The 12784-nt window shown below is 42.0% G+C and overlaps 1 protein-coding gene across 2 annotated transcripts in view; it reads right to left on the bottom strand.

Moving 5' to 3' along the window:
- OSBPL10 (oxysterol binding protein like 10) overlaps nt 1-11803 on the bottom strand; it is a 121504-nt gene extending 109701 nt beyond the window's left edge. Inside the window, exon 1 of one of the 2 annotated variants that reach the window (XM_040592538.1) lies at nt 11425-11803. In XM_040592538.1, the coding sequence (XP_040448472.1) occupies nt 11425-11729 (305 nt within the window). In that variant the 5' untranslated portion in view covers nt 11730-11803. The remainder of the gene's footprint in view (nt 1-11424) is intronic. The other variant, XM_040592537.1, reaches the window with a different exon arrangement.
- Between the last annotated feature and the right edge of the window lie 981 nt (nt 11804-12784).

The following is a 12784-nucleotide window of genomic DNA, read 5'->3' as shown; positions in this document are numbered from 1 at the left end:
AAATGATCAAGCACCTCTTTCTCTAACCTCATAGTGTACCTGAGGCCTGTTCAAATTTTGTGAAGTACCTATGGTATTCTCAAATAAAAAATAAATCGTTTATTTCCTAAAGAAAACACGATCACCATAAAATTTGTGGTAAAAGTTTTTAAAAAGATAACAGTTGTGCTAAAACTTAGTTTTAGTAACTATTTTGTTTTTACCAAGTAATGTATTGCAACACCGACAAGGATGCAAGCTCACTGATGGCTTTTTTTCTTTAATATCTTATAGTGTATTTGAAGTGTTAGTAACATTTCTAATAAGACAGAGAAGTAAACCAGTTTGAAACATCTTTTCATCTCAAGTGTGCTTGTCTTCATTAATCTAGGTCATCAGAGTTGTAATGCTAATACAAAGCTTCTATATTCAAGAATCTGGCTTCCTGATTTTTTCTGATAACTGCCTCACGTTCATCTAGCTATTTCTGGCTTGTGGACATTACTCATATAAATTATACGGAAGAAAGACATAAAAGCTGATTCTGACCTGTGAAAGCAGCACAAAAATCTTAACAATCATTTCCAAGTAAAGGAGACATACATAATGCCAGGAGACAGCAGTCGTCAAACCAGTTCTTTATTCCTCCTTCATTCCACGCTGTATTTCTTATATGAGCGTACATTATCTATAGCTGTTCTAAACACAAACTATTATGATATATTCTAAGTGAACACAAGGACTACCAGATACTGTTTAGTGGACAAATGCTTTCTGAACACATCTGTTTGGACAGTAATTTTTGTGCAAGTTGATGGAAAAAACACCTCGTTTTAAATTTGTTCTGTTTTTTACAATAGTGTTCATAGCAGCTCTTATTTTTCACTTTCAAAACACAGATAATTTATCATCCAGGTTCTCAAAATTGAACCACATGAACACTGGCATTTCTCCCAACTGCAAATTTCTTTTTAAATATTATTTCACTGACAGAACCTGTTCAACAAGTAATATTTCATTCCAATCTCATACACAAAGGGCAAAGAACTCAGCTATGTTACACTAATGTCATTTTTTGTGAGGTGCATATCTTTTTAATATGTATTTACATAGAAGAAAAAAATGTAAAAGGCAAGCTAAGGTCTTGCCTTAGGAATTTTTGTTAATTCTCAGTTACACGTTTTTCCTTTCTGCTTGTCCTTCCTAGCTTTAAAAACAAAAAAAAAAAATTCAATCCATAGTCTACAAGTTCCTGGTTGGAAAGAATTAACATATCCAGGACCATGCAGTATTTTCTTCACACATCACATGGGAGAAATTCCGATATACAAAGTAAGGATCTGGCTTGCAAGATCAGCATGCTGGCTCATTTCCACCTCTTCTCCACCCCAGATAGTTCTAACAAAGCTTTGCAGAAACCAGACCTTTCCCACATGCTGCATTATCTTAAGATAGCGAGAACTTCTCAGCTTTCTGTACCAATACTTTGATGTCCAACAGGGTTTGCCTTGCCTTGACGCTTAGGACTATCAATTCATTGACAGAGTTGTAGTTTAAATTTCTATCTTTGGTCTTTATTCTGACAGTTGATATGCAGCCATCTTCACAGCAGAGTATCTTGTCAACACTGTTTCTTAGGAACATATGTATGGAGTCCACAGAGTCCAGGAGAGGGTGGCTTCATCAATATGTTGTGAGATATGCAGTGTATTAGCCATGACCTTTCTGAAGACGGCATATTTAGATTTAAAAGCAACAATTACTTACAAAGACCTTTACGCATTAGGTTGCTGTTCATATGTACATTTCTAAAAATACTGTTCTACAAAAATCCAGATCCTTGTTGAAACCAAAAAAAGAACCAGTATTTACAACCTTTAACAGGAAAACAGTTTCATCATCACATATGCTTGAATTCCCAGGTAAACAATATTGTTTTTAAAAGGGCAAAGGTAAGCCTGACACTTTAATATATATCCAGGCAGACACTTAGCAGCTTCCTCTGGCTGCTATTCACATCAGCCATCTACTAGCCTGAACTGAGCTCTGTTACACAAGGTAGTGGAGGGAAGAAAGCAAACCCAGAAAAATCCTCACTGCACTACGCATTCTGCAATTTAGAACGTACTACTTTCCTCTCTAGTTCTTGTGTGCCATTCTTTTTTTATTTTATTTTAATACTGCCATTAAAAGTAGTAAAGGTGTATCCTTGTGCTGTCTTCAGCTCAGTATCAACTTCCTTCTATATCAGTCCTCCTGTCAGAGGCTTTAACTCCTTTTCTAAACCTCTCCACCATTTTACGTCTCTTCTTTTCTCCCTTGTTCTATTACAAAACTACCCCTGCCTTGCATTTGCGTAACAAAAATAAGATAGAAGTTTGACACATTAACCCAACAGCCACAAAATCAAAGCCTAGAGAAAAAGGAGAAGGGAAAACCCACACCACACCTTACGGTGTAGAAGGCAAACCTTCCAGAGAGAGAGAGCACAAAATGTCTTTATTCTGTTTTCAAGAGCAGGAGCTTCTATAAAAAGCTTACTGTGATAAGGCACCTGGAAAAAAAACAAAACCCACCACCTTCATGAGGGGGTTTTGTGCCAGTGCAAAATGCCCAAATGCTTGCAGCAATGAATAACACGTTTTGCTTCCCCATCTTGCCTATACTTCAGTATCTTATTTTGAACAACAGTAATCCAGATATTAAACTGCAATTTTGTCAGAAAGATACTATAAACAAAATTGTTAGGTTTCACCAAGCATACAGTGAATGACTAATATAGCGTATAGCAAAAGGTTCATCATTACTTGGGGCATCCAGCTCCTTTCCACCAAAAACAATGGGAAAGTTCCCAAACTGGTGGAAACCACACTATGGAAATATTTTTAAAAGTAAACATGGAACAGCCTACTTAATTGCATAGGCCTCTCAGCCTATTCAATGCTCAACAAAATAATGCAACAGCTGATAAAGTATATTTTTAAACAAACAAAAGATACTTAAAACAAGGTAATTAACACCAATCAGTATGCATTTCCTAAAACCAAATTACCTCCAGAAAGCCTGCTAGGTTTCTGATACCACAAGTTTGGTTCATAATATTAACAGCATGGAAGTGATGCAGCATGCGGCACTGAGTTTTAAGTACAATTTTAGAAAACTAACAAGACATATTAAATGCATTGAAAAACACTTAAAAGATGAAGCCAGCCTCAAAATACAACTAAATTAGGATCTTTGAGTCAATGTATTTCTAATAGGGTTCCTTGGCAATCAGTTCTTGGCTTTGGAGTGTTTAGCAATGACCTAGATGGGGAGAAAAATTTCCATGAAGATTGCTGATGACATGAAAATAAGATATCATCAGCAAACAATGTGCATTCCAATACTGACAAAACAAAACCATACATCTAGGGACAAAAGAGTCATAATTACACAAGATAGAGGATTTACCTGAAAAAGCATTGATGCATAAAAATTCAGCGTAAGGAAAATCTACTGATTATTTTGTCCAAGTAACTCTTCCTACTAGTAACCAAGTAACTCTTCCTACTAGTAATCAGTTTCCTCAACTATATTTTAAAATTATCATCTTCTGTAAACAAATAATTACCTACTATTTTTACCACCTCAAAAAACTGGGCACGCAGACACCATGAGAAAGCCCAAGAAGTATCACTGAGGATATGCAAACACATGCTAACCATGGAGAGAGCATACTGCAGGGAGACAGCTCCCACTGCACTCCTTGTCATCACCTTCCCGTCCAAAAAAGGATAGTTAAGTGCTACTCTTCATTTTGACACTTCTGGCACTCGTTTTGGTAGTACTATGCCATATGTTACTGGATCAAGAAGTATACTGGATATAAGGAGAAAACGGCATAACAACCACCAGGGTGTCATGCCACTGACAAGCTTAGGTAAAGCACGTAGGAAATAACAAGAGCGTGGGTATGAAGATACCTGTCTGGAGAACTCAGGCAGCACCAGGGAGCATGAGGTCTCAGTATCATGTGTATATTAAACTAACAGTTACATTTATAAAGCAAAATGACCAACCTAGTTTTAAAAAAATAATGACGGAAACCTAAAAAGCTAACAGTCTGAACTTTTTAAGCACGGAATATTGAGTTGGAGGAAACTGGATGCATTACCCCTGTATTTAATTCCCAGTGCAACCACAACTGAAACTGTACACAGTTCTGGTGTCCACATGTGAAGAAAAACATAGAAATACCAAATAATAATCAAAATTATCATAAATTACTAAAATTGCTGGGAGATCTGACCTGCACTAAGAAAATTCCATTGGTCTAGATACTCCAAATACAGACAAAAGATAACCCAGCCCACCCAAAATGACTGCACATAGAAATGAAATTTTATAAGAGGTATCTTCAGTCTCATACACAACCAGCATAATGAGATTCAATGAGAAGTCCAAGGCCAAGGTGTTAAGAATACCAGATAATTTTTTAAGTAGTGATTAAAGCTGGGCAAATTGTTCCCATAGCTATGGTGAAGAACCCTCTATCACTGGAAGAAAAATCCTCAGGTTCTCCAAAAAGAAACATAAGTCTAGAAACCATGACAAATTTATGACTTTTGCTACAAAACTGTGTAGTTAGAGACCTATGCCCTTCAACATTAAATTACCTACTAATTAAATGCTGTCTTGGAAAGAGAAGCACGGTAGCATTTAGATAGCGTTTACTGGAAGATTTTTATATGGAACAGTTACATACTAAGCAAAATTTGTCTCCCTGGATTAGGTTCCTAAAAGGAATCAAAGATGTCTGTAAGTTACACGCAAAAGCCTGCAAGATCTAAAGCACAATGCCAAGACACTCGAAAACAAAGTTGGGGAAGTATATTAGGACCAAAGAAACAAACTCAGCATTTTTAGTTGAACCAAATTCAGTAATATTTGTTTCATCATTCATTATAATACATATTTAACAAATATAATTTTACATTGAAAACCAATAGTTAATGACAATTTTAGCAACCTTTTCACTTTGAAGGTTCAGTCTTTTAAATACATCAAAGAACAAAGAAAGAATATTAGAAGAAGCTAAAGCCCAAATACATTCTTCTTATTAAACAATTATTTTTAAATATAAAATGATCAGGGAAATCTTTTTAATACTTTTCTTATATGCTCATAAAAAGACTCCAGGTACATTACTTAGTTTAAAAACTTACTGACACTTCTCCTACATGAACAAAACCCATATACATAAATTGGTGGGGTTTTTTTAAACAAGTCAGCAAGTGCATGTATGCTCCCCCTAACCACATTTATCATTACATTGCTAAGAGCAGAAATCACCATTCAAAAAGCTAGCAGCAAAATGAACTAGTAATAACAAAACCCAAATAAGGGTAAGTGCATGCTCCACTGTTAGTGCCAACTGCCACTTCTTTTCACTGTCTGAAAGCTAAGTGCGACATCTGAGAAAAAAGAAGACCACGCTCTATTTTGCCTTTAACTTCATTCCCTCTGGTACAAGAGTGCTGCTCAGCTCTGAAGCGCACTTGCAAATCCCAAATATACTGCCCGAGGGAAAATGCCCAAGTCTCATTTGTTTTAAACAGATTTTTCCTCCATTATCATCAAGCATCTTATGCATTAGATTATTATGTATTATGTGAATTTCTCCTCTGCATAGGCATCAGCAGCCCTGACACCATGTGACACAAGCAGCTCAGGAACAAAGAACTTGGGTTACCTGCCTGGGGACAAGAGAAACGTCCATGGCAGTTCTCCAACCAGAATCCACATCCCTACAGTGCAAACCAATTTCTTAACCACAAGACCATCCTTTTCAATTTCAGCCTGAGGTTCAAAGTTGTCTTCTTCCAAATGTTTCTTGTAAGCATTACTGAAGGGCAGAGAATGATGCATTCCTCAGCCTCTCTCTTACCTTGTTAAAACTCTCTCTGAACTCACTGTTTGAACAGCCTTCTCCATTCCTCCAACAGAGCTGGTCTAAAGGCAACAGCAAAAGCTATTCAAACTAAATCAACCACTGACTAAACAAAGACAAAGTGCATCTTAAGTGGAAGTTCTTATTTTCCTACAAATAAATAAAGGATATACATTTAAAGAGATTCATATATATTTTTTTACCTTTTGTTTGTTTGTTTTCTCTTTTTAAAGTGAGCATGAATGACAGGGAAAAAGTTTCAACAGCAAAAAGTAAAGGAAGGAAAAGAGGAAAAAAAGAAAGCTTACATTTGAATGTGATTATTTTTGCTCCATAGATTTCAGGACTAAGAAAAAAAGATTAGTACATTAATCCAAAACAGATTTTACTAACAAATGATCTTTTGACATTTTAAATTCTAAGTTTGTTTGAAACTAATGACACGCATCATAATTTCAATAGTAAGATATGCAACTCCTGAGTGTTCAGCATGGAAAATATCCTGTTCATTTGTTCAACAGAACTAAAATATGTCGGCTTTAAGTAGTTTTTTTCCTTTCCACATTGCCTCCTACTACAAACAGAATGTGAAGGGACACCTCAGTTTCCACTAAAATCTATTCTGCAAGTAAGAATTTTAATAGGATGTTAGCCTAGTGTTATAAAAATACCTTGACATTTCTAAAGTTTCCACAATTCCGAACAAATTATAATCAAGGTTCAAATTTTAAGGAGCAGATTTCCAACAACAGAAGAAAGAGAGAAGGTTGCAACTCCAGCTCCTTAAAATAAAGTCTCCACCTTCCCAAACTCTCCCAAAAAATCCTGGAAGGTATTACAATATTACACAAAGCCCTGTATAGGTATGCCAGAAAGACGGAGGGGTTGGTGTTAATCTGATTCTAGTAAGAACACAAAAAAATCCTGTTTCAGCAAAATTCACAAACATTAAATAAGCACACAGTTATTTTCTCCTTCTCAGATACTGTCTACTATTGGAATCCTGACAGTATGGTTTATTCTATATCAAAGAAACAGTTTATTCCTATAGGACAGACTTCCCTCCCAGCAGCTATATTAGTATACCTATACAACTATAGTCATATAGCTTGTTCAATAACCATCTACTCACTTTGGACACTGGAAAAAGGCCACAATTCATTGCCAGAACAACTTGACTGGTACCACTGAAGAACTAGCAACTACTAGAGGTGCTAACTACCCCAAAGCTCCACAAGCAGACTTGTCAATCCCAAAATTCCACAAAAGATGGATTAGCTAATTCACAAGGAGGGAGAGGGGGATTATTACTGCGCATTAAGTATCTTCATCAGTTCCCCTTCTGAGAGGTCACAAACTCTCTCTAGAACATACACAAAATTAAAAAAAAAAAAACAAACAAACAAGCAACTCCACAAACACACACACACAAAAAAAAACAAACCAAACAAACAAAAAACCCCAAACACCCTACAAGCAGATTTTTGTAGTTGCACAGCACAACATAGTGTTGACATACTTAGAAAACAACCCTCCCACAACAGCTATGGTCAGAGCAGCACAACCTCTGGGAGCCATAGAAGCCAGCCTCTGAAATAGCACTAAAGTCTGCTGGTTCTCCTGGCAGCATCCCCGCTGCTGTTTGGGACACTGGAAATAAGGAAAGGTCTTTCTTTGGTGACAGCAGTCTGATTGCAACTGTTCTCTGCAACTATGCAAGCAAAGAGACCGCACCACAGCATCGTGAAACCCAGCAAAGAGAATTAGCACAAAAAAAATACCCCAATTGCCCCACAGTACATTTTTTGTTGACATACAAGGAATATAGCTAATCCCCAAAATAATCTGGTGGTGCCCAAGCACAAGTAGTACATGGGGCATGATTCATGCAGGCCAGTAACACGATATGTTTCTCAACTGAGCGAGGAAACAGGAATAGGCCCACCTAAAGGTTTAGAAAACACCTGGGCTACAAAACAATTTATACAGAGCAGTTCAGCTCAGAAAAGCAATAATAACCATCATCTTGGGCTCCATTTGTTGTTGTTACAAATCCAAATTTAAGCCCCAGCTCAAATGCAGATGGATCCAGGGGCTTATGCACACTTGAAGGACAAAACCCTACAAGTACAAGTACTAAAATCATTTTAAAAGGAAAAAGTGGGGAGGGAGAGGCAGTCCACAAGTGAATTTCACACTACTTTGGGTAAATGGAGTTTTAAGACTTTTTACACCATTTTACTGATCTATTAAAAAACAGGATAATAATGCCACAGGCAATAAGTATTTCATCAATATCAAATGAATTCGTGCAAAACAGGTTTCACATGACATATGATTCTACAAAGACATATTTGTCCATCAAACCCACAAAACTTCCATTTAGAATACAAGCTAGCACCCATACACATAGAATAAGTAAATCCCAATAGAAACGTTTTGTAACAGTACTTCAATTCTGAGAACATAATTATTTGTAATTTTGTAGCAAAGACCATCAGCTGTCCTGAGGTCTCAGACCAAAGAGTGTTCCTACATTAAAGTATCTGTGTTTTAGATTAAGGCCTGCTCTCTGCATTCATACATGTGTAAATCCATAGAAAGTTACAGACTTCAGTGGAACACTCTAGATGCCCAGGCCTCTTGACACCTTTATCACACACCTGCCTCAGAACAACTCAACAAAAAAAACAAAACAGTGTTTCCCTCTGCTTGTCACAAAGGTGAAGAACCTCACTCATTTCCAGATTGGGTTGTTCCTGACCTGCTAGAGCAGAACAAATAGGTTTTCTTAGTAACAAATAACAAACCTTCAGAAACTCTTAAAATAAAAAGCAATGCAGCTCCCCAGACTGACTGAACTTGAGACCTTCAATTACTTCAGTTAATGATTATAAACACAGTGTTACGCTTCAGTATTCATGCTTAGTTGCCTCATCCAAAATAAGACTCTCTTACATACACATGTCAAAGGATAATTGATAAAAAAGTGACACTATTTTATCATCATTCAAATGAAAACAATTTCTTTAGACTTGTAGAGGCTACTCTGCACGTTAAGTGTTGGATAACCTAGGAAAGCCTTTCAACTTCAATACCACGTGGCATAAGCTAACATTAAGTACATTTAAATTATTTAGGCTAATGGATAAGGAGCTTTAAAGAATATTCCAAATCCATGATCACTGAACTCTGTCAGGTTTTGCTTTATTTTTCCATTTTATTTATATTCATGCCATCTGGCTGTATTGATCATGCAGTCAAACAATCTTGTGTTTTTTCAGTGGAAGTAAATTCAAAGTTAACTTGTATGATCATTCAGTAGCATACGTACTAAACTAATTTGCAGGTGCTAGCTATGAAGTCCCCTACCAGTGCTTACAGCTTTTATAGAGGACCAATTCACAGAAAACACACTCTGTAACAAACATTCAAAAGGCCAAACAGGCAATTACCTAAAATCCATGGATCACTACTCATTTATTGCATATTATATAACAAGACCAACTTTTGTAAGCCTCAAGTTTCAACAGTCCTGTTTAGAACTTGTGTTAGATTCCCCATCCCAAACAGCAGATGCATACATCAACAGAATGGAATAAGTGAACAGAACTAAAAAAGCTATTTAGACTAAGAGCTCTGTGTCATTATACACCGCTTACTCAAACAGCCAGATTTACAGAAAACTGGCAATTGATAAAGCATGATAAAGCAGCATTAAAAAAAGACCGCTAAAAATAAACAGACATTCATTTCCAAGTGCTATTGTGGAATTGTTTAAGTGACATAACTCTTTTTTCCATGAGTTATTCAGATAAAAGTTTCTTGGACATACACTGATTATACACGCTATTTCAAGCTGTCAGCAAAGATTTAATCTGCTCCCAAATACAACAAACAGGCACTTCTAGACACAAAGATTTGGAAGCAACGACCTCTATTTTTTAATTTCATCAGATTACATGAAAGCAACCTTAAAATCACTCACAGTAAAAAGAGTTACTGTTTCTACAAAAAGAGATGGAGGTGTCAAGGGGAAAAAAAAGAAAAGGTGGAGGGTTGGCTTTTCATTTTCAGTGGTGCATTTTAGTCATCAAAATGTGTCTATTTGGTTTTTAAACAAAATTACAGGAGGACTGCATAAATCAACAAACATACAAGTCTAATGCGAATCTAGCACCGAACTGCAGTAACCAAATGACAATAAAAGGCCTTCCCTACGTCTACGCTGAAACTGTCTAGTTTTATGACGACGAGTGTGCATCCAAATTGTCCCAAGGGTCTTGTCACTCATAGCCAGCGCACCTCTGCATGCCCTCCAGTGTATGGAATTAGACCAGCTCCTGAAACTTTTCAGGAAGTACTGCTACAGCACTCCTACCACTGATTTAGCCCCTCAGGAATCAGAATCATAGCATCATATTTAACTCCGTCACTTACAAATGCTTTACCATTAGCGTCAGAGCATCAACGTCCCAGCCATTCCCACGTTCTTCCTGCTTGGGACCACTTAATAGAAGCACCAGCAGCTTTTAGTAGGTCCAGGGTGAGGAGGAGGGGCGTTGTTTTTTTAAGGTTTCCAACTAATCCTCTAAATGTTCCCTCTACAGCATTTGCATCTCTGCAAAACCATCACTGTGCCACCTTACATTAAAAAGTATAAGATACTCATCTTCATCTGTTCACGAAGAGGATAAAGTTTAATAACAAGAAGTAAAACCCTAACAAAAATCTCTCTAGATTTCAACAGATCCAAATACAGCATCGTTAATTCCCATCTGGCTTCAACTCTAAAAAATTTTGCACTGAAACACCAGATGCAAAACCAGACTTTCCTTGGGACTTCCACAGATGCACATCAGCCTGTGCACACCCAGCAAATTGCAGGACCAGGGCCTGTCACAGTATCAACATAAATTAGGACCTGTCAAACAGGGAGGACACAGCAAAAGAAGAGATCTTACTAAACACACAGGTAACTGGTTCCACTGTCCCACCCCGCAGCGAAAAAAATTAATAGTAACAACCATAGAACCCGGCATTTTTCACATTTATTTTGGGAGGCTTTCACCGGGTCTTCATTCTTTAGTTATCCGAGATAAACGTGACAGCGAAGCAGCCGAAGGACGGCACGCTGCCGGGAGAGCAGCGCGGGCAGCGCCAGCCCGCCCCCGCCCGCACCTGCGGCGGCAGCCCCGGGGCCGCCGCTCCGGCCGCGCCGCCCGCCCCCCCGCACCGGGCCGCCCCGACGCCCAGCCGCTCCTCCGGTGGGGAAAACAGACGAGTGAAGCCAAATGAAGGAAAGCGGGCGCGGAGGGCAAGGAGCGTGGCCTGGGGCAGGGCCGGCGGCACAGCCCGGCCTACCTGCCCGCGGCGGCCGGGGAGGGGTCGGGGCGCGGCGGCGGCGCCAGCGGCCCGGGCACCATCTTGGGGGCGCACGGGGGCGAGAAGCGGCGCCCGCTGGGGGAGGACGCGGCCCCGCAGCGCCGTCGGGGGCCGGCCCGGCGGTTTACCTGCTCTGCCAGCCCTGCAGGAGGTTGGTGTATTTGCTGAGCGTTCCTTCCAGCACCGGCTCCCGCCGCCTGCCGCCGCCACCGGGCGCCTGCGTGCCCCCCGGGCTGGCCGCCGCCGAGCCGGGGCTGCTGCCGCCGCCTCCCCCGCCTCCATCCAGCCTCCCCGCGGCCGCCGCCCGGCCCGGCAACCCGCGGCTGGCGGAGGAGGACGAGGGGGACGAGCCCGCCGACGTGGGGCGGCTACTGCTGCGACTGCTGCTGTTGCTGCCGCCGCCCTCGTTCGCCGCCGCCGCCGACTTCTCCATGGAGCCCCGCGGCGGAGGCTGCCAGCCCGCTCCGGCCGCGGCTGCCGCCCGTGCCCGGCAAAGCCCTGACTCACAGGCGGCGCGGAGAGGGGCGGCGCCCGAAGGAGAAGGGGCCGGGCCGCGCCGGGCGAGGGAACGGCCGCGCCGCCCCCGCGCGAGTTGTGGAGGGGAGCGGGGCGGCTCGGCTGCCGGGGCCGCCCCGCCTGCCCGGCCCGGCCCGGGGGCCGCTCCACGCCGCGGAAGCCGCGGGGGCCCCTGAGCGCGGGCGGGTGCCCCGCACGCTGGCGCGGAGGCACGCGGCGGAGGGGGCAAGCGCGGGGGGCGGGGAGGGCACGGCACCTGCGCGGGGCACGGGGAGCCGCGGCCGCACGCGGGGTGCGCGCGCGAAGGCCGGCGCGGGCGGTGCCCGGGCTGTAACGCGTGGGGCTCCGCGCGGGCCGGTGGCGGGGCCGGTGGCGGGGCCGGGCCCCTGCGGAGCGTGGCGCCGGGGAGCCGGTCCGCGCCAGCCCGCCGGCAGCAGCCGCGCGTGAGGAGGAATCGAGAGGCGGGTGGCCTGTGCCCGGCGGTCGGGGACACAACCGCCCTGCCCAACGCGCAGCATCACGTAACGAGTGTCAGCGTGCGAACAGCCGCGGCGTTCATCCGGACTTTGTGAAAAATGATCCTGTGGGTCAAGTCGCATCTCTTGGGGGCAGAGGATGTAACCTCAAGATCACTGCAACAAGCTAAGCAGGTCCCTCGTAAAAAGCTAAGCAGGTCCCTGTACAGCCAGCTGGGTACGAAGCTGTGTGGTAGGCGCCCTCAGATCGCTGCTGTGGCCATCCTTACTGCGTTAGCCACGGCTGTAATACCTATCTTCACAGTTACCAGAGATGTCATCATTGTTCTTGTCATTTTACAACTGGAGACCTGAATCATAGAGGGGTGCAGAGAGTCTACGGCAAAACATGAACTGAGCTTAGCTCCAGTGCTTCAACCCACTGGAAAGTTCTACGGTCCCGTGTACTGGAGACTTTTTGAGTGCACAGAATATCATCTGGCTCCTGTCTTCTGCA

Source organism: Falco naumanni, chromosome 4, assembly GCF_017639655.2.
Source record: "Falco naumanni isolate bFalNau1 chromosome 4, bFalNau1.pat, whole genome shotgun sequence".
NCBI classification, from domain to species: domain Eukaryota; kingdom Metazoa; phylum Chordata; class Aves; order Falconiformes; family Falconidae; genus Falco; species Falco naumanni.
Note: the sequence above shows the minus strand (reverse complement) of the source record. Positions and strands in the feature narration are given on the sequence as shown.